The sequence below is a fragment of the Sinohyriopsis cumingii genome, chromosome 7, assembly GCF_028554795.1.
Source record: "Sinohyriopsis cumingii isolate HCF-2022 chromosome 7, ASM2855479v2, whole genome shotgun sequence".
Classification (NCBI taxonomy): Eukaryota; Metazoa; Mollusca; class Bivalvia; order Unionida; family Unionidae; genus Sinohyriopsis; species Sinohyriopsis cumingii.
The window spans coordinates 11,128,373-11,151,910 of NC_142967.1; the positions used below are offsets into that span (position 1 = coordinate 11,128,373).

The window sequence follows — 23,538 nt, forward strand, 5'->3', positions numbered from 1 at the left end:
TGAACATTGCTACTTTATTCTTGAATAAAAAACATGGAACAGTAAAACACTGTAAAAGATCACCCCTTGTGTGAATGAAAAAGAAACAAGGCAGCTAGAGCTTGCAGGTTGTTGTTGTTGTAGGGTTTAACACCATTTTTCAGCACAAGATAGGCTATACATGGCAGCCAGTATTAATGGTGGAGGAAGAACCACGGAAAACTCCAGAAAGAACCACCGACCCACAAGAAGCACTGGCAAGCTTTCTCACATACCCATACTGGCCGAATCTGAGACTTGAACCCACACTGACAGAGGTGAGATGGCAGTGATCCGTAACGGAGAGCACTTTAGACCACTCTGCCACTCTGGGCCCCCAGGGCTTGCAGATCAATCACACAATCAAAGCACTGATGTAAAATGTGTGACCTTGACCTCAAGATCAAGAGTTTAAGCAGTTGTAGAATAAATTGTCATAACTTCAGAAGGAAAGACTGAAGTATGAACAGGAAATTATCATGGGATTTAGAAATTATAAGCAAATTAAAAATCTATAACCAAACCTTTCATATGGAGTTTTTATGACTGACCTTGACCCTAAGTTCAAATGGGCTAGCAAGTGTGTCACAGAATGAATTGTTTTAGCTTCACAATGAATCTACCTAAGAATGAATTTTAAAAAAGCATCAATAGGTTTAGAAAATATAAGCAAATGAATTTGTTTTTATAAACCAAAACCTAAATGCAAATTTTCTGACTGACCCTTACCCAAATGAAGTAAATGAAAATAAACTTTAAACTAAAACCTTAACAAACTGTTGATGATGTGACCACAATGCCTTCCTTTCCCATTAATATGGACATCATAAGAAAAAGTCTCTCAATTGTGTGAGCTCCAACAATTTTGTTTACAATCTGGCTTTAAGTAACAAGTTAGACTCCCCAAAACAGTGATTTGCATGTAAGGTTTTAGTGTATCACAATTATCAGAAATCTGGCACTAAGTAACAGTTAGGCCTCCCAACACACTGATGTTTATTGTAAAGGTGTACATCATTAGGAATCAGGTGGGTCTACCAATACTGTGATGTTCATTTAAGGTTCTATTGTATCGCAGTCAGGAATCGGGCCTTATGCAACAGGTGGGTCTCCCAATAGAGCGATTTGCATGTATGGTTTTACTGCATCACAATCATCTGGAATCTAACCTTAAGTAACATTTGAGTCTCTCAAAACTGTGATGTTCATTTAAAGTTTAACTGTATCACAATCATTTGGAATCTGACCTTAAGAAACAGGAAGGTCTGAAAACATAGTGATTTTCATGAAAGATTGTACATTCAAAGATAAATCTTTACTATTAATAATGTTTGCATACATAATTCATGCACAACTGTTCTACCTTCATAATCCAACAGACAAAGTTTGCATTGTTAAACCTGTTTAATTATGAACAGTTTTTCACACTACCTTTTGATGTCGTGTCAGCATCTGATGTCTCTTGAGGAAGAACATGTCTTTCAGTTGACTCTTGGAAAGTTGATGCCTCTCATGCAACTGTTGTTTCTCCAGCTCCCAGATGGCAGCCTCCCTCCCTAGAATCACAAAAGTAAAGCTTGGTATAGTATGCTCAAATGTGCCGAGATTTGTGTGACTACCTGCTAAAAATGACCAATTATCTTGTTCTTATTAATTAACATGGGGCCTGATGGTCTAACTATCTAAGGAGCCTTCCTTTACAGAGCACTCACACATTTCACCTTCGTCTGTATGAGTTTCGAGTCTTGGCTTGACCAATGTGAGTATGTGAGAAAGCTTGCTAGTAGCTTCCCATGTGTCAGTGTTTTTTTTCTGGTTCATCCTCCACCAAATATACTACTCAACAAGTTAAAGCTCATATGTGCTGAATTATGACATTAAACCCAACAAAACCAAACAAGACACAATTAATGTATCAGCTTCTTTAACAAGAGTCAAAGGATGGAACTGACACTCAACTGGCCTAAAAGAATTTTGAATCCATTAGTAATATTATTTGGAAAAAAGTTACTGAAGTGGTATCACTGATGGTAATCTTTCAGACATATCCACAAAATTGGTCTGATCAAATTCATTTTTACTTGTTTGTGTTATAATGCTTACAAGCCATTACAGCTGAAAACCCGAGTCAAGACCTTTGACCTTTAAAATTAATTTCTGAATGCAAACTGTCATTTTGTTTATTGGAATGATACAAAAGACAAAGTTTGGTCAAAATTCACTTATATATGTACAAGTATATGTACAAGTCACTGTTTTCTTAAGCTCAATGAAATACAAAAATGCAAAGAAAGACCAGTGACTTGCTGTCAAGGTCAACTATGTAGTTTTCAAAACTTGTTCATAAATGTGCAGATATGATGGTGTTCAGATTTGCACGATTTTCATTCCAATTAAATATTGCAATAAAAGCTTTATAATTAAAACCCCATGTCAGGGATTTTCAAAACAGCCAAATTGGATGTCTGAAGATTATCCCAGGGTCACCTTACAACTGACCAACAAGGCATCATGGAACATGTTTTAGTGTAAAGCCAATGTCAATATCAATATGGCCATCTAGTAGTGATAACAAGAGTTTCAAAATTGAATGTAATTTTCACGCAGAATAACTAAATCTTGTGATGAATGTATTTGTAAAGTTTTCTGGCAATCCTAGTTCAGGAGGAGTTGCATTACCTGTATTAACAGAAGATGGATGAAAAATCGTTGCAGAAGCTTTTCCTGTCTATGACTGAGTACAGCTAAAAATAACTTTTTTTTAAAGTAAAAACTGGCACACTTACTTAAACAGCTTTTTTCAGTACATAGTGACATTTTTTTGCAGTCATAATAAATAGAATTATTACAATGTACAATTAATAATCTCAAGACTGAAAATCCTTGACTGGTTAATAATTTAGTTTTGACAGATTTCTTGTTTACTGAGGTTCTCTATTTTAACCCAAGAATGAAATTTGACCTGTTATGTTCTCTCATATAAAAGTACATATACATATTAATTAACACCTAATTTCATATTTTATGCTGATAATTCTACTGAAATATAAATTTTAAATTAATTTAAAATAAACCTCTGTATACTAACCTCCCTTTGAAACCAAAATATTTTTCTAGTCTGAAATTTTTCTTCTTAATGTCAAAAATGTAACTCTGAAACCTTAAATTACTAAATTCTGGAAGCCAAAAGAAGTTTTATGTCATCAGTATCATATCTATACTAAAATTCGCTGGATAAGAATGTAACTTCCTTCAAGCACGTGTCCAGCCAATGATCTGAGAATATGAATGATGTAACATTTTACAGCACTATAAGGGCCACATGGTGCAAACAGAAAGTCAAGTTTGAAAAATGGAAACATAAGGAAACTTTAGGAAATAAACTCTTCCAATTAAATGTACACATTATATTCAAGATACAGTATATCAGTAAAAATGTTAAATTCTTCAAAAGGTATATAAGACAACAAAGAAAGGTAACACATGTAAAATCTTTAAAAACATATCATCAAAACTTGTTATACAAACCACTTTCCTCAAAGTACAAGATTTTCACATATGGCACATAGTCATGCAGTTTCTTCATCAAGTTCACATCCAAATAATTCCGTCTCAGAGGATGGAACTCCACACACTTGACAAGAATGTATCTAACTGTCAGTGGACACTGGCAAGTCACACTGTCCGGTCAAGGTTCACCCTTCTGGAGGTATGCAGGAGTTAGGTATGCGTGTCCAATATGAAATCACAATACCACCTCATCTCTGCAGTTTGTTCTATATGAGGGATGCCACTCTCCAATAGTGGATTCCATGTTCTTAAGCTTGTTTGTGGAGTTTTTATTCCAAATATTTTGCCAAGTATAAAGAATTTGCTGATTTATGTAATATCTTAAGTATATGAAATCTTCCACCTGAAACCTGGTGACCACAGGGACTTTTATTGTTTTATCTGCCCTTTTATTACCTGTATTATCAATGTGATGAGGCATCCAACAGTGCACAGTACTTTTTCAAGACTGTATGAGCAAATCATGTTTCTCTAGTCTATGGAATATTAACAGGTTATCAGATTTAATGTTTTGCAAGACTTCCTGTGAGGAAAGGTAATTTTAAAAGATGAAATTAGTTTTTTTGAGATATTTAAATGTAGTTCAAGGGTCTCATTATGGCTGTAATGTCTGCAGTAAAAATGAAGGTTTCAAAAAGCCCAAGACCAGGCATCATAAAACATAATATGACAGAGGCATGGGGTAGATTCAGGTAAATACAAACAATTAGCTACACAGTAGTCTTTAGACCTGGCTTGAGTGTCAGCTTTTAGTGGTGACCGTTAACATAATTACTGCTACTGGTGTGCATATAAAAGAACATTTTGTTTTCCTGCATCATGTTGAATGCCTGATAAGCTGCTCCAATTAATGACTAGATATTGAACATATGACTGGCAGATGAATATTTGACACCTTTGACCAAAACAAAATTTTTGAAATTCTTCTTTTACCTCTGCGGAGATGTTGCTTGTGCTGCAAGAACTGGCCTTCCAGCATGGCAATTTTCTGTCTGTGCGTCTCTGTTAACTGTTTCATGTGCTTGTCCATACGTTCTTGCTGTTGTTCCAAAAATACACGTTCCTGTAACAGAAACACAAGAGTTATTGATACTGAATCACTGACCTGCATTGTAAAAGTCTTCAATGCCTTCAAGCAAGGACACTTTCTTTCAAATTGGGTCAAATTCTGTTAAGTGTTTCTTTTTTATTATTAAACTCCTTTTTATTTATAGTAGCAGTGGCTATATTTGATGGCAGATTGGCTTCATTTTGAGCAGACATACTATTTGATTTTCAGTGTGATATTAGATGCCAGAGAAGACAACTGCTACGAGGCCAAGGCCTGCTCATCCACAAACATAAATGGGAAGTACAATTTATTTAGTTGAAATGGATGCCCCCTTTCTCTTCAGGAGGAGACCTGGGGTTAAGTGTAGCATTATCCAATAACACAGATCAATGGGATAGTACATAGTAACTGACTTGGCAGGAGGACAGAACACTTCTCAACCTTTCTTGAGCATCTGGGTGAAAAGACCAGCACCTCTCTTTCCTCTCTGATTCCACACAAGCAGGTGATGTGGCTCTTTGACTCACATCACCCATACGGAAGGAGCAGCACTCTCTCCAATTGCTTAACCCAGTGATGGCAGATATCAACATTCACCCCTCCATTAAAAAAAAAACAACAACTCGGTGATGGCAGATTGCAGGTCCCAGTCTCGTGAGGGAAGGCTAGCATCCTTTCTAAGTCCTCAGCCCAGTGCTGGATGGGGACATCAGCCATTATGGTTGATAAGTTGAGAGGAGGGCTCCATCAGATCCCCCCATCTCTCTCTCTCTCTCTCTCTCACACACACACACACACACCTCTGTGCTCAGGTGCTGTAAAATACTACATACATGTACATACTCACATGCATGTACACATACATACATACATGCATGCATGCATACATACAAACATAAACACACACACACACACACAAGTTTACACGGCATTAAACGGGGCCCTGAGTGGACAAGTGGTCTAAAGCACTCTCCATTACGGATCACTGCCATCTCACCTGTCTGTGTGGGTTCGAGTCTTGGATTCAGCCAATGTGGGTATGTGAGAAAGCTTGCCATTAGCTTCTAATGGGTCGGTGGTTCTTTCTGGGGTTTTCCTGGGTTCTTCCTCCACCAATAATACTGGCCGCCATGTATAGCCTATCATGTGCTGAAAAATGGCATTAAACACAACAACAACAACACACATACACACATATATACATACATGATCATTCATCAGAATCAATAGAAAGATTTGCATTCACAAGATTCTTTCATACACTGAATTCAGCTGCTGGACAGAAAGGTCAACAACTCTTTGTGGGAGCATAGCGATTTTATCTCTTTGTTTATCTTCAGGTGATGATTATAATATTTACCAAATTTCATGGTAATCCATCAAAAACTGGGGGACCAGTTGCCATATGATTTTACTGCACACTGCATTAAGCTGCAATGCAAAAATGGCATCAACTCAAACAAAATGAATGGGGTTAAAGAAATCTGTAAATATGTGCATATTCAGATGATGACCATTTACCAAGTTTCATGGCATAACATCAAAAAATGTGGGAGTAATTTCACCAATGAGATTGTGTGCTGGCCGCAAGGATGGACAGAAATGAGGACTCCTATATACATGTGTGCTGGCAGCAAGGATGGACAGAAATGAGGACACCTATATACCTGTGTGCTGGCTGCAAGGATGGACAGAAATGAGGACTCTCATATACCTGTGTGCTGGCTGCAAGGATGGACAGACATGAGGACTCCTATATACCTGTGTGCTGGCAGCAAGGATGGACAGAAATGAGGACTCCTATATACCTGTGTGCTGGTTGCAAGGATGGACAGAAATGAGGACTCCTATATACCTGTGTGCTGGCTGCAAGGATGGACAGACATGAGGACTCCTATATACCTGTGTGCTGGTTGCAAGGATGGACAGAAATGAGGACACCTATATACCTGTGTGCTGGCTGCAAGGATGGACAGAAATGAGGACACCTATATACCTGTGTGCTGGCTGCAAGGATGGACAGAAATGAGGACACCTATATACCTGTGTGCTGGCAGCAAAGATGGACAGAAAGGAGGACACCTATATACCTGTGTGCTGGCAGCAAGGATGGACAGAAATGAGGACACCTATATACCTGTGTGCTGGCTGCAAGGATGGACAGAAATGAGGACACCTATATAACTGTGTGCTGGCAGCAAGAATGGACAGAAATGAGGACTCCTATATACCTGTGTGCTGGCAGCAAGGATGGACAGAAATGAGGACACCTATATACCTGTGTGCTGGCAGCAAGGATGGACAGAAATGAGGACACCTAATTAACTCTAATTTTACAGAGGGGTATAAAAACAACACCATCAAAAAAGTGATACCATTGTCTTGCTACCTCTTGATGAATAAAATGAGAGTTAATTTCCAAATGCTAACTTTATTACCTCTTCTGCCAGCTGAATCTCCTTTTCTTCCTTGCGTTTCCGTACTTCCTCCTTCTTGGCATTTTTGGCTAAGAAATCCAACTCTTGTTTCTGCAATTTCATGTCCTGCTTCTGCTTTTCCTTGAATGACTTTAACTCCTTCTCCTACAGCAGATAACAATCATTTATGCTTTATGCTTATTAAAACAAAGATATTAGATGACAAAAGACTCGTACAATTTCTGTATCTATATTTCTGAAGAAGCTAGTGTTGCACAGACTTATATTTGCTTCTCCTCTACTATTTCATACTCTTTCTCGTACAGGAAGAAAATAAACAAGTTGTGTTTGTATAAACAAAGCAAGAGACCAAAGAGTGCTATGCTGCTCTTTTGAACCTATGCATGTCTGACACTTTTCAAAGCAGCTTCATGTGCTGCCTGCTGCCACCATTTAAACATCTTCAGTTCCTTTTAACTGCCTGCAAGCTGATGGCAACTTGTACTCAAAACTTAACAAAACCAAGAGACCTAAGAAGCATGTTTTCTCTCATTATACCTATATGATACTTTTCCAGCAATATACATGTATGAAATGCTGACTTTTGAGGTTCTGTATTATCTTGAATTTCTTAAAAATTCTAAATGATTCCAAGGATCTTTTAGTTTTTATAAGAGAAACCAAGACAAATGTCTTTTATTCCTCACTGTTTCATTAAAAAGAAGTATAAAATGCATCTAGCTGTTCTGTGACGTAAATATAGGAATATGGTAATACATTCATGCACTAAAACTTTTATCATTTATTCAGACCTTCTGTGACAATAGTATAATCAGACAACCTAATGATGACAAGTACGAGGCAATGACAGAATAAAGAAACAAAGCTGTCGACATTAAAAGGTTCACTAATTCCAATAAATCAAGTAAAACCGCCTTACTAATAACACAGTTTGTAAATCTATTTACCCTATAATTTTATCAAATGTAAAAATTGAAAGAGAAAATAAATTATTACAGGCAACACACCTATTAATTTTTATTGATTTTGGAAAAGGAGACTGCAATATTTTCATTGTTACTGACTTGATTATTATTGATTTGAATAAGACGACTGCATTATCAAATAGCTGCAAATTTAACAATCGTGACCGCAAGACCATGAAATAATGGCATTGCAGGTGTTAAAGGTCAAATGTGGAGAAACTTTTAGTAAGCAATTTTTTATTGTATGTTATAGATGTTTGTTAATTAAAAACCCACTTTTCTAGTACAATTTACTCAGACCATAATCTTCAGATTTATAACCAAAATTAGCAAGCCACAGTATCTCAGTTGACAGTGCACCAGACTTGTAATACAAGGGTTGCAGGCACAATACCCATCCATGCTAGCCTTGGCAGCCTGCTTTTGGCATGTCATTGTGATAGGCATAACCAAAACTCAAAACAAAACGAACTAAATTTAGTGAATACACCTGTCCGAAAATGACAACTGCATTACCACCTTTGATTTAGGCTTGGTTTGCTGTTACATGTTATTTCATTACAATCTGGTTTGGTTCTTTATGGCACATCAACGTCAGTGGGTTATTTAGAGCAAAGGCAAGTGAAGTAAAATGCCTTGCCCAATGACACCCCAAAGTAACTGACCCAGGCTGCTCCAGTGGTAGGATTTGAATCTGCACCCTACTGGTCACGGGTCTGGCATGCAAACTGCACCAAAGGTACTTAATGTAATTACAGAACATAGTGATCATCCATTACAGAAAAGAGTATCATTAAAACACCCATTTTAAGTAAATACTGAGCATCCCTTTGGCAATATAAAGTAAGTGCACTCAAAAGAAAAGAAAGGGGGAAACTGTATTCTATTCTTCTTCAATTTTCTGATAAAGAAAGCTGTAGAGACTAATACAGCACATAATCTATGTGCAACCAGAAAGTATCATGAAAAACTTTGCAAGTACTGCACATAATGATGAACTGTGCAAGTACTGCTCATCACGAAGAACTATGCAAGTACAGGTACTGCACATCATGAAGAACTTTGCAAGTACTGCACATAATGATGAACTTCGCAAGTACTGCACATAATGATGAACTCTGCAAGTACTGCTCATCATGAAGAACTATGCAAGTACATGTACTGCACATCATGAAGAACTTTGCAAGTACTGCACATAATGATGAACTTCGCAAGTACTGCACATAATGATGAACTTTGCAAGTACTGCTCATCATGAAGAACTTTGCAAGTACATGTACTGCACATCATGAAGAACTTTGCAAGTACTGCACATAATAATGAACTTTGCAAGTACTGCACATAATGATGAACTTTGCAAGTACTGCTCATCATGAAGAACTTTGCAAGTACATGTACTGCATATCATGAAGAACTTTGCAAGTACATGTACTGCACATCTTGAAGAACTCTGCAAGTACTGCAACAATGATGAACTTTGCAAGTACTGCACATAATGATGAACTTTGCAAGTACTGCTCATCATGAAGAACTTTGCAAGTACATGTACTGCACATCATGAAGAACTTTGCAAGTACTGCTCATCATGAAGAACTTTGCAAGTACTGCTCATCATGAAGAACTTTGCAAGAACTTTGCAAGTACTGCTCATCATGAAGAACTTTGCAAGTACTACACATAATGAAGAACTTTGCAAGTACTGCTCATCATGAAGAACTCTGCAAGCACTGCTCATCACAAAGAACTTTGCAAGTACTGTTCATCATGAAGAACTTTGCAAGTAGTGCTCATCATGAAGAACTTTGCAAGTGCTGCACATAATGAAGAACTTTGCAAGTACTGCTCATCATGAAGAACTTTGCAAGTACTGTTTATCATGAAGAACTTTGCAAGTACTGCACATAATGAAGAGCTCTGCAAGTACTGCACATAATGAAGAACTTTGCAAGTACTGCACATAATGAAGAGCTCTGCAAATACTGCTCATCATGAAGAACTTTGCAAGTACTGCACATAATGAAGAGCTCTGCAAGTACTGCTCATCATGAAGAACTTTGCAAGTACTGCTCATCATGGAGAACTTTGCAAGTACTGCACATAATGAAGAGCTCTGCAAGTACTGCACATAATGAAGAACTTTGCAAGTACTGCACATAATGAAGAGCTCTGCAAATACTGCTCATCATGAAGAACTTTTCAAGTACTGCACATAATGAAGAGCTCTGCAAGTACTGCACATAATGAAGAACTTTGCAAGTACTGCTCTTCATGAAGAACTTTGCAAGTACTGCTCATCATGAAGAACTTTGCAAGTACGGCACATAATGAAGAGCTCTGCAAGTACTGCTCATCATGAAGAATTTTGCAAGTACTGCTCATCATGAAGAACTCTGCAAGTACTGCCCATATTCAATTTTCTTCCAAGCACATTAAAAGCTGATCAGATCATCATAAATCCTTCTAATGCCAGAAAGAGGCAGAGACTAAGATTCAGGCAACAACTGATATGATACCTTGTCAGCATACTTTATGGTCTCAATAATTAAAAAAATTAGAGAGAGGGAGAGGACTATTAAAAATGGGTAACTTCCTTTTATAAAAGATACTAAAATAGAAATTCAATACATATTTCTTTATTTAAATTCCGTTTTACTGATCAAAACAAAAAAACAGGAGCAGCAAATATCAAGCAGTGAAATGGGGTCATGTTTCAGGAAAGTTTTACCCTATTTTCAATCTCAAACAATTGCAGTATTTTCAAAACATTATTGTCAATAATTTTGAACAAATATGTTGTAATTGGTGTACTTATTGTCTCTTACACTTGTAACAGTGCTGCACCTTAAGTGTGTGATCTTGGGTTTTCTTCAATTTTTTTCTTCCATTTCCCTCAAATCATTGCTACTGCTTGACACTTGCATATGCTTTTTCATCACACAAAAATTAAAATAAATTACACCCATTACTTTTTATTAACAGATATCCATCCATCTATGTTGGTGATACCAATAACCAAAGTTGCTAATGGTGATAAAAACTGTAAGATTGCAATAAATATCCATTTTAAAGGAATGTATCTGGCAATGAAAACAGTCAAGGTTTGAGCTGAGTTGCAATGTCAAGTCTCTGATGACTACTATTGTAACATGTTTTCATGATCAGACATACCACAATGACAAATGAATTTATTTTTGAGGTGGAATTATCAATAAAATGGATTTTTTAAAATAAAAATTCACAATTTGTCGTTTAATCAATGACTGGAAAGAGTCATTCAGAAAATAATGGGACTTATTATAATCACTAAACACTCACGGTGAATGATAGCATGATCCAGAATAATAAAAAAATATGTAGTGCAGCTCAACATGATATTTAAACATGCTAATGTTTTCATGATTTGCTTGAGTACTTTATAAAATGTTTATTACAGCAACGTAAATGTCCAAGGAGAAGATGAAAGTACAGTGCAGAAAACAGAACAAAACAAACAAAACCATCTCATTTTTTAACAATGCTAGTACATTAGGTACTATTTTCCTCTGTCCCATTAAGTATACCCCAAATTTTGGTCCCCTCTCCTTGGGGTTCTTGATGCAACACTGTATAATATAAAGGTGAAAAAATACATCCTTAGACAGCCAAGACATAAAAATGCTCAGTATTTTCATTATTCCTCCAAACAATGGCAACATTCTCTTTTTGTTGTGATTTTGTTTTAGCCATTGATAATAATTCTGAATGTAGATTCAGTATTAATTTCTTAAATTCATGCAAAATCAATATTCATTTTGCAGCATAATTTTAGTTACTTACACTATTGGGAGGGTCACACTTTTAAACACAATAGTTCTGGGGTGACTCAAAATAAGTTTAAACCAAAACCTTTACATTGAACTTTTAAAGAAAAGATATACAAAGTTATTCCAATATCTTCAAAAGCAATTTTTTCCTTAAAAATGATGACAATGAAGTGACAAAATGTTATTATTTCAGAAAAATCAAAATTAGCACTGTTTATCATGTATGCTGCTGAATTCTGTACATAGTATAAATGTTAAATAAAAAATAAAAAAAACGCTGAATTATCAAAATTACACTAATATGACTATGACGTTAATGCTGGGATTTCAAAACAGTTCAATAATGAAGGAACCATATTATTCATCCATATCATACATTAGTCAAAATCTGCAAAACTTTATGCTCATCAATAAGGAAAATTGATATTGGTTGCTTCAAAGGAGATTTTATGTGCATCATCATTTTTAAGAGATAAGGGAGGTAATTCTAACAGGAACTGGAAATGTGGTTGACATCTCAGGCTCTCATACTATCGTCTGATACGAGCATGTCGTCTATCATACTGAAACATCAAAGCATTTTTAATAATTCTTATTATGCTGGGGCTGGTTTTCTCACAAGTGGAAGTTGTTAAGTAGCAAAATATCTACAAACCTGATCTAATTTGATACGTCTGGCTGTGGCCTTGAGGTCAAAAGCCTGGCTAGCCTCGGCTTTCTCCACCTGCTGTTTCTGCTGCTTTGTCAACATATCCATGTCCTGGTCATAGTTCTTGAGCAGACTCTGAAATAATACACAGTACAATGTGTTTTAAACCCTTGAATTCTATTACCACACCACTGTCAATACTACTGAATTCTATTCTACTATTATTACTCTTGAATTCTTTACCACACTACTGTAATTTCTACTGAATCTTTGTACTACAACACTGTCAATACTATTGAATTCTATACTACTATTATTACTCTTGAATTCTTTACCACACTACTGTAATTTCTACTGAATCTTTGTACTACAACACTGTCAATACTATTGAATTCTATACTACTATTATTACTCTTGAATTCTTTACCACACTACTGTAATTTCTATTGAATCTTTGTACTACAACACTGTTACTATTATTGAATTCCATACCATATTACTGTTACTATTACTGAATTCTATTCCACACTGCTGTCACTACAATTTAATTCTATACCACATCATGTCACAACTATTGAATTCTCTATCACAGTACTGGTACTGTCACTGTTAATGAATTCTATACCACACTACTTCACTACAATTTAATTCTATACCACACTACTTCACTACAATTTAATTCTACACCACACTACTGTCACTACCACTGAATCTATACAACACTGCCATCACTACTATTGAATTCTATACCACAATACTATCAGGCCTTAATTTTCTTAATGAATTGATGATTCTCGAGTGATTTTTAGTTTATTATACCAAACATTTCAATAAAACCAGTACTCAGTTAAAGTTCTCTACAAAGAAATGGACATGTATAACAGTTCCCACCCTATCATTCAATTTCAACATGTTGACCAACACAATCAGCAAAACATAGGCTCATTCAATTTACAATAAAAAAAATTCTGAAAAAGTCACAAATTCGCCTGATTTTGCGTACAGCAAAATGTATGCTTTAAACAAATCTTATGATACTAATGCTGAATAAGACTCAATTTTAAAACAATGCAATGACACGTTGAATCTGATTTGCTCCTCACACCCACAACACTGTCATTTGAATCATATATAAATAATAATAATAATGAGGACTTTGTATAGCGCCTAATCTTTAGAAACTCTAAGTGCTTTACAACATTAGACAACACCTATAAGATAAAAAACATATAATAATATTATTACAAAAACAAACACCATGAAATTAGAAAAACATTAAAAAAATAAAAAACATGCTGAGAATATTTCAGGTAGGAAACATTATTAGGTCTATAAGTTTGTTCTTGCAGTCAAAATAAGTGAGTTTTGAGAGCCCTCTTGAATGTGATCACTGTGTCTTTGTGTCTAAGTTCAGTGGGCAATTCATTCCACGTTGCTGGGCCCTGGTATGCAAAAGAACGCTATCCATATGACTTTGTTTTCATAGTGGGAATACTGAGTACACGATTGTCAGATTGTCATTTGAATCATATATTAAAGATGTTTGCTGGGGTCAAATTACTGTGCTGCTGAAAACAGTGTAAATATTGCTTTAGTTGGAAAGATTTACAATCTTTAAATGATATGTAAACTGGCATTACTGTCTTTCTGTTTCAAATTTCAGAAAAAGTCAAAAAGATATATTTCATTCAACAACATACAAATTTCTAGATGTATCAGGTTGGAAAAACCTGTCACAAGAAACTGAGCCAATCTGCTAATGTTTTCATTTACTTAATGGACCTTTTGTACCATGGCACATTTTCTTATATTCTTCTGTTCAATAGTCATTAATGTACAACAAAATCATCTACAAAATTTAATGTGAAACTGGATAGTTTTTTTTACCCTCAATTAGGTCAAAATATACTTTATAATGTTACCCCAAAATGTCACCAGCCTAAAAGATCAAGACCTACCAATATGTCAGCCCAGTAGATATGGGGCTATGCCTTGGTCAATCTTGTGGGCATATACAGCACAATAATATTAAATGGACCAATACTTTCTCAGAAATTACTGAATAGAATAACACATGATAAATGGATGCAACAAAGACGAATTATTCAATCAAAGAAACTCTGTTGATGTATTAATACAATATATTTCTACCTAAATGATGTTCTACACATTATAACAGTTTTATCCTGCCTTGTTTGTATGTAGAATAGGAATTTTGATGCCAACAAACAGAAAATACAAGTTGTTTCAAGAGGCAGCAATTTCTTTCATTCATCAAATTTCATCTGATAGTATTATTCTTTAAGAACATGATACACAAACCTGAACGTACTGAATGTCAAGGTGCCCCAGGTGGCTGAGTGGTTTAAAGCACTCACTTTACTGATCTCTGCCATCTCACCACTGTCCACATGGGTTAGAGTCTGAGAATCGACTAATATGGGTTATGTAAGAATGCTTGCCAGTAGCTTCCTGTTGGTTGGTGGTTCTTACCAGTACTCTCCTGGGTACTTCATTAGCCAGTTATACTGGCCAACATATATATAAATCACTGAGAAATGGTGGTACCCCCCACCAACCGAAAAAAACAACAACTGAATGTCAAATAAATTGGGTTTGCAGCTTAACCGTTCATATGGTGGCCTCGAAAACTTTCAATGGCAGATGACACAAATGAAACTGGCATAATAATATGAAATTCACTGCAGCTCAAACTAGCATGTATTAAGAACCAAGCTTATCCAAGGTAAGACCATCAATATAATACTGGATTATTATATTATACTTCTCCTAATTAAGCTAATTAGTGTATTAGGACTTTTATAATTGACCTTAATAATGTCACTTGCAGCATTACCACAGTGGCTGACAATGATGTTTTAAGTTCAACAATTAAGCACAAGTGTTTTGAATGGACTGATGCCCTACTTGCATAAAAATTTCCACCAATTCAGGATAAGACCTTTTTTTCCTTTTAACTGTCAGGTGTTGAAACCATCTCTGATATTTTTCAGCAATAAACAAAAAAGTCATTTGGCTACTGTAATGCATATATTAGATTGAGCTTGGCACCATTTTCCTTTAGGGCAAAGTGGATATCATTAGAAGTGTTTGGTCAAAACCCCATTTGATAATGATTTTACTGCCAGTTAGACATGATATTGTAATAAGTCTTTTTTTGAAAATCTTATGTTGATACGACCATCCATGTGGGAGTGGCCAGTGTGGCAGCCATCTTGGACATCACATCATCACCATTTTCATTTAGGAACAACGAGATATCATAAGTAATCTTTCATTGAAAATCCTATGTTGATATGATTGTCCATTCAGAATGAATTGTGAAAAGATTTTCAAGATGGCTGCCATAGTGGCCATACTGGACCTCACATCTGCCCCACTTTCATTCAAGACCAACTAGAAATCATAAAGACTTTTAGTGAAAACCCCATGTTGATACGACCATTTATTAGGCAGAATAACAACAAGATATCTCATGTAAAAGCTGGACCATTTTCATGCTGGAATAACTAGGTCAGGGGATTAATGTGTGAATAAAGTTTCATAGCAATTCTCCAAGTAGTTTCAGAGATGCAGCACGTGTGATAGGTTAAGTCTAAATGGTTGACAAGGTGGATATCTGAATTCTGAGTCATTTTTTTAAGCATTGTATTAGAATCTAGAAGGGAAGAATTTAAAAAGAAAGAGAGATCTGGGCGTCTTTAATAGAAGAGTTTTTGAAATAGAATGAGTTTTAGTCTGTTGGACTAGATTTTATTGAAAAATGAGTTTTATTTTCAAAAACATTATCTTTGCTTTGCACAATACACAGTTCCTGTAAAAAAGGGTTTTCATTTTTATTTACAAAATCAGAATATTTATAGGATACTGCATTTGTATGGGAAAATATGAATGAGTTTTTCAGATGGAATACTGCACGAACTTGTGAGTGCAGTATATCCATCCGACAAAACGAGTTCTTCTTTTCCCATACAAATGCAGTAACCTTTTTATTATATGCCGATTTTCTTATTCTACCTTAAGCTTAATTATATAAACAAAAATACACTACAAGAAACAAAGTAACTGAATTTATTTTATGCTAAGCAGTGAATTACTTGATTTTCTAATTAAAATAATATTGATATTTCACTTCAGTGAAAAAATAACAACATTTTTTCACTACAGGAACTACTTTTTTGGATCAGAACATACTTACCTCCCTTTGATTTTCTGTCAGTGAACTACTTTTAACTTGTGTACATGTCATTGTCATTATTAATAATCACTGTCTGTTATCCTTGAAACTTAAAGTTTGTTATTCTGGAAATATCAGTTAATTTTTATCACTCTGATGTGGAACTAATTTTGTGCGCAGGTACACATAGCACAGCAGAACATGTACGGTAATCAGCTAACATTACCGTCATGTATGGTAATCAGCTAACATTACCGTAAGAAATCTGCTAATTTACTGTGCCACAAACTTTAGGTAGCCAATTTATGTGAGCATAAAATAAAAAGAATATTTGCTTGAAATGAGTGAATAATGGATACATTTCATCTCGTGGGTGAAAAGCTCTAGTATTTGCACTTGTGGCTTCACCACTCATGAAAATACTGAGTTTTTCTTCCACTCGATGAAATATATCCGTTATTCACTTGTTTCAAGCAAATATCCTCTATTTATGATGTATTCCAAACTAAATAAACAAGCGCAGATTCATCAGTACACAACAAAATTATTAATGCACATATAACTCCGCACAGATAAATTTGAACATGCACCAGACATCACTTTCGAAAGAAAATGGCATTTTGGTCTACTTAAAATTGAAATTTAAATTCATATTGTGAATGAATGCGCACTGCAACAACTTTTCTATTTGGTCTGGAATTAACAGATTCTGGTATTTTTGTTAACTCTACAAAATTTCGTGATTATGGACTGGATTTATTTGTGCCAATTCTACATGAAGTACATTTGATTTCAGCAGTGAGGGAGCAGCGAGTTTGACATGTGTAAGTGTGTTTCTGTTCTGTTATTGAATGTCTGGAATTATAATGTGAGAAAAATATGAACCCTTTCAATTGTAATTATCAAAAAGACACGATGGAATATAATGTTTATTTCATTTTGAGCGCAGTAAGGAGGATGTTATTGCACTTGGAATGTAGTCGAAATTACACTACAATTTCAAAATGAGTAATCAAGCTTTAGAACCCATGACATTGCTTTTGTAATTCAGATTTCCAGAACTAAGAAAGTACATTTTGAGGAAATTCAGGATGTAAAACTGTAGATATATTCTTTTTGCCATTCTTATTACCAGCTAAAGAAGACATTTATGCCTTGTCACTTGCATGTTATTTGTAAGGATTTTATGAACTGTCTGGCATCTACCACTAGCCTAAATCTGAAACATTGTATCAAAAAAGTTAAAGTGGAATATTGCAAAACAGCTGGTATGTGGCAGTCCATGAAACATCTGCTTTAATTTATTCAGAAACAAATTTAATCACCCAAAATGTAAAGCATCTACTACATGAGTGTACATGATTTGTTTACAAAATACCTCCCAAAACACTATTGGGCACAAGTGTCATGCACGCGAGTGCAATATGAAGGTGTGCAATATCGTAAAATATTGCACGATTCTGACAAATGGAAACTTAAGAGAGACAAAAATTAGCATATAATAAGATAAAATATCCTTTAATTCATTCTTCTGATGACCACTATTTTGTGAAAGCAAGTACTTGGTAAGTATTTAACACTCAGTATTACCAATAATATCATTAAAAAAACATCAGTACCTGCCACAGCGGGCAGCATGTGATTCTAACAAAGTAATCTAATCAGATATGGTATGTACTGCAGCTGGTTTGCCATTTACCTATTGAGAATGCCAAGCTAGTCAAAGAAAAGAGCTCTCAGGAATGAGGAATGTTAATTCTACTAATGCTTGTATTTTATGTATTAAAATTTTCAAACAAGATGCTAGAGATTGTGTCAACCAACTTGAATGATTGGCTGGTTGGTTGGTTGGTTTCTAATGGCATCGTCAACACATTATTGGCTCTATCATGCCAAGGAAATGGGAGCTCTAAGCCTTTCCCAAGGACATACCTAGACAGCTTCATGGTAATTCTCCAATTAGTTTAGAAGAAGCCAAATATTTTTCATTCATGATGATCACGTGAAACAATGGATATTTCTGGAACAAAAGGACCTCGTGTCCTTGTGTTCTACTTACCAAATGAATCAGCAGGAATTCACAATAAGTCCATTTCTTTCTTCCTGATATCTTTCTTTAATTTACAGTATTGAAATCATCTCATATACATGTACTCTTTAGGAACTCTAACATAGCAAATCTGGCAATCCCAAAAAGACAGTATTTGAAAACAAAATATCTTGGCCTTTGACACTGAACCTGATATCACTGCACTCATCTCAAATACTGATCAAGAAATATCTACATACTAAGTTTGTTTTAATCCATTCTTTTCTTTTCGAATCCAAAACTAAGTAATGTTAATGGCATCATTCAGGATATTCTTCAAATATATCCACAAAATGTTATTAAATTCCATTTTTTGTGTTGTCAAGGTTACTAACCATTATGGAAAAAAAACCCACCAGAATCGAGAACTAAATGGAATTAAAAACTCAGACCTTCAAGATATTGTCATAGTGCTGACCAGCAACTTGTTTATTTAAATAACAAGACATAGAATGTTTGGTTAAAATTCATTTGTATACGTACAAGTCAGTGTTCATGAGCTCAACGCAGTACAAAATTAAAAGCAGTGACCTCTAATTTGACCACAAGCTCAAGCAGGTTTGTTTTGTTCGTAATTGCATGGACCTACTGACTGTAAAATCTGCACTATTTGTATTCAGGGCCAATTGCATATAGTCCAATAAATCAGACTCCCAAATACGAGTTGATCCTGATGGACTAATTGTATGCCTGATATCACCGATTACACAATTTTTGACCCTTACTGGTATTTCTCACATCTCTTGAGCTACCGTTGGTCCTTTTGGTTATATGTACAGAATATTTGCTGATCGAATCCTATTGAATGACATGCATATCCACATGGAATAACACAACTCTGTGTCCTTGGGTCATTTTGAATTTCATGGCTACTTACGGCTATTACCAAATACCAGTAAGTGTCTTAACATATGTAAGTGTGTTCCAGACAGGTTTGTAAGCAGCAAAATTGCATTTTAATTAACAGGTGACATCTGACTCACAAATAGTTCATAAGTATCAACACAGTTGGGGGGTCTGATTTAACTTACTAAATTACATAATGCAAAATGTTTTGGTGGAAACCTCATATAAATCTCTCCATTCCATAAACAGCACTGATAACATGATTTTTTACATGGCCACATAAATCTCTCCATTCCTTAAACAGCATTGATAACATGATTTTTTACATGGCCACATAAATCTCTCCATTCCTTAAACAGCATTGATAACATGATTTTTTACATGGCCACATAAATCTCTCCATTCCTTAAACAGCATTGATAACATGATTTTTTATATGGCCACTATAGTTGCCAAATATGATTGATGATTAGTTTTTAACAGCACTTTTGGAACGTTACTGGCTGTTATCATGCTGAAATCGAAATAGAAGCCATGTGCTTTTACCAAGGAAACATTTGCCATGATGGGAATCAGATTATCAGTTTTCAATCAGCACCTGATATACCTGCTGTGTTGTAAACACATGTCAACACAACCAGCAGAAGTAGCAGACAACAAGGCACTAATTTTGGAGGCTAGATCATCATCAATTGTACACTGGACAATTTACATAAACAGCTTCCTCATCTTAGTGCATCCTGAAAATTCGCGAACCAACTTATCATGCTGAGGTAAGTGTGGCTCCCATTTTTTCTCTTACAGAAACAGCATAAAACTGGCTCCTGCTTGCATAACATTTAAATATCAGATCAAATTTGGTAAATGACTGCTTAAGATATCGTTTGTTATATCAATGAAAACAACGGTTAGTGCTCATCAATCTAGAATCAACTGCATGAAATTTGCATATTTTCATAAGAAAACGTATTCTGAAAAATTGTCTTAAGCAAAAAAAAATTCTCAATAAAAAACAATATATATGAATAAATATCAATTAAACTGTTGGGAAATAACGATGGCCACACTTTCAGATATTGATGCTTTTAAAGAAGCTGTTCTGATTTTATTTTTTTCATTCAGTTGCATTGTAATCATTATAAATGTGGTGTACATGCCTGCTGAAAACTTAATTGTTCTTTGGTATGACAACTCAATAAGTCAAGAGACTAATTGTCACCAGCTACTACAATGTGTGGAAAATCAGTCAAATCTGTGTTTAGCATCAGTCTAAATTTTTGTGCAAAACTGTGCTCCATTGACAACTCCCAAGTTACTGCTTTTGTCTTACCTGTGGATTGTTTCTCTAAATCTTACTGATTTTTAAAATGTTGCAACTTCTAATAAAATGCACATATTTGTCTTCGTTTTTTTCTGCATTTAAAAAAATAAATCTGGATAGTGTTTGAGAACTGTGCAGTTGCCAACAGCAGTCATGCTTTGATTAGTATAGGAACAGATAGCATCATTTTCATTCAGGTAAAACTAGATCATGGAATGAATAGGTGTGTAACGTTTCATGGTAATTCTCCAATTAGTTTAGAAGAAGCAAAAACAATAAATTTGTGCTGATGGACAGACAAACGATGGACAAAGACAACAGGCTATCATATCAGGTCTTCTTATCTATGACCAGAAGAGCTCAAAATTATAAAAAAAAGACTATATTTCACAACATTTAATCCACATTTTATGGGATTACCCACCACTACCACTATCACCATCATGTGTGTGGATATAGTGTGGCTAGCCAATCTGAATTTCAAAATTCATCAAGTAATGTGCTAATTTGGTTGGTGCCTAACCTGCATGTCCACTTCAAACTTTCGCTCCTGCACGTCCCTGGCAACCTTGGATTTGTCGCTGAGGTCCTGGTATTGTTTGTTCTCCAGTTTCTGTAGCAGCTTCAACTCCCGCAAGTCTTGCTTCCTGGAAAAATAATTGTGTTATGTATATTTCATTTAATCATATCTGACTTAATATACATTTATTTCAATTTAATTGTTTGTCAGTTTTATTTTTTATTATTTTTCATTACATGATATTGTAATGTAAATTTATTTACTAGAGATGATAATTTTTGCAGAAAATAATTTGACCTTGACTTAGTTTAAACACATCAGGTGTTGATCTAAATCCTGACCTTGTTTCATAATTTGTAGCAACCATGTAAACAAGTTCTATCTTTATTTTAAAAGAAAATGCTGAGGTCATGATGGGACTTTGTGTTTAAGATGTCAACAATTTTAGTTTTTATTTCTTAGAGTAAAACGATTGGTTTTCGTCTGGGTCACACTGGGTGTATGTGACCTTTAACTAGTACTTAATTTCTATGGGCTTTGAGAACATGATCACATTACCCCCTGTTTACGTTTAGAAGATGACATAACCTCTGTTTTGGAAAATTATTCTCAGTAGAAGCTGGGCTGTTACACTGGAAGTTGTGTGTTGTGTTGTTTGTAGTTATTTCAAATTACTTGGATTGGAATTATTTCAAATTACTTGGATTCAAAAGGATTAATTGTTATTTTTCTGGAAAATACATGTGCTCATGTATAATTGTTGAACAAGGACAGTTTTTTTTTATATAAAAATTTATTCAGCTATCCAAAACCGGAGTGATAATTCTTGTTTCTAAAAGGAACTGTAGACTTCAACACTACAGATTGCAGCATACGTCATCGTCTTCCATCTTGGATTCTTCGTCAGGATTCAAACTTTTAATCTGAAGAACATTTTGTTATTAGGCCTACTAAATTGTATTCTTGGATTATTCTCGGATTATTTTTGGATTTGATTCTATAAAACCGTAAGTTTATATTTTTTCATTTTTACAGAATTTTTCCAGGGAAATAAGTCACTGTATTTTTTTCAAAGCTTGTTGTTTTCACTCTTTCTAGTGTTACTGTTTATTCGAGCCTAAACACACAAGAATTGATAAAATTAGATAACAAGGGTTCCCTAAACACTGTCTCCCCACATTCCACATACTGAAGTGTGCATTATGATTTACAAAAATATTTCAAATAACTTTTGTACAAAATAAAAAGTTCTTGACACAGCTACCAGTACAGACTTGGTGACTTGTATCATTATCCAACAAGGTACTAATGCTTGTACAATAGAGTTGGGGGGTGGGGGTGCTATAATAAGTGGTTCTCCAGTTTTCTTTACCCACAAGACAGCCACTGTACATTTGAGCAAATGACAGGTCTGTAACAGAACTTGTGAGAGTTTGTATTATGGACATACAATAATTAAAATAAAATTTCAGTGGTGCCTGTATGACAAATCAATCATTTCAACTTGGAGAATTAGTGTCTATTTTCTGAGGCAGTGGCTTTGTCTCAAAGAAATAGGCCACAGTGTTTCTCAAGAAAATAATTGGCAGCAGTGTGCCTTGAAGAAGAAACAGGCAGCAGTGTGTCTCAAATAATTAACAGGCAGCAGTGTGCCACAAAGAATTAATGGGCAGCAGTGTGTCACAAAGAATAAATAGGCAGCAGTGTCACAAAGATGAAATAGGCAGCAGTGTGTCACAGAGAAGGGGCAGTAGTGTCACAGAAGAAACAGGCAGCAGAGTGTTTTAAAGAAGAAACAGGCTGCAGTGTGACTCAAAGAAACTTACCAATATACAAGTGGTGACTGTAATGTTTTTTTGCTAAATATAGCTTTTGAAAATTTTAAAACAATGAGCAGCACATCAAGAAATGTATAAATACAATTTACAGGCCTGGCAGGCAGTCTGAGGCTAGTAGGGCCAATGACATTAAATACAATTTACATGCCTGACAGGCAGTCTGAGGCTAGTAAGGCTAATGACATTAAATACAATTTACATGCCTGACAGGCAGTCTGAGGCTAGTAAGGCT

The 23,538-nt window shown here is 35.2% G+C and overlaps 1 protein-coding gene across 2 annotated transcripts in view; it reads right to left on the reverse strand.

The window, feature by feature from the left end:
• Positions 1-23,538, reverse strand: part of LOC149794732 (serine/threonine-protein kinase 10-like) — a 202,508-nt gene that overhangs the window by 17,050 nt on the left and 161,920 nt on the right. For both annotated transcript variants that reach the window (XR_016422186.1, XM_089964351.1), the window contains exons 13-17: positions 21,472-21,595; positions 12,501-12,629; positions 7,078-7,221; positions 4,522-4,651; positions 1,450-1,574 (exon numbers count right to left, since the gene is read on the reverse strand). Coding sequence is in view for 1 of the 2 variants with exons in the window: in XM_089964351.1 (XP_089820477.1) it covers positions 1,450-1,574; positions 4,522-4,651; positions 7,078-7,221; positions 12,501-12,629; positions 21,472-21,595 (652 nt within the window). In the remaining variant the exon portion in view is untranslated. The remainder of the gene's footprint in view (positions 1-1,449; positions 1,575-4,521; positions 4,652-7,077; positions 7,222-12,500; positions 12,630-21,471; positions 21,596-23,538) is intronic.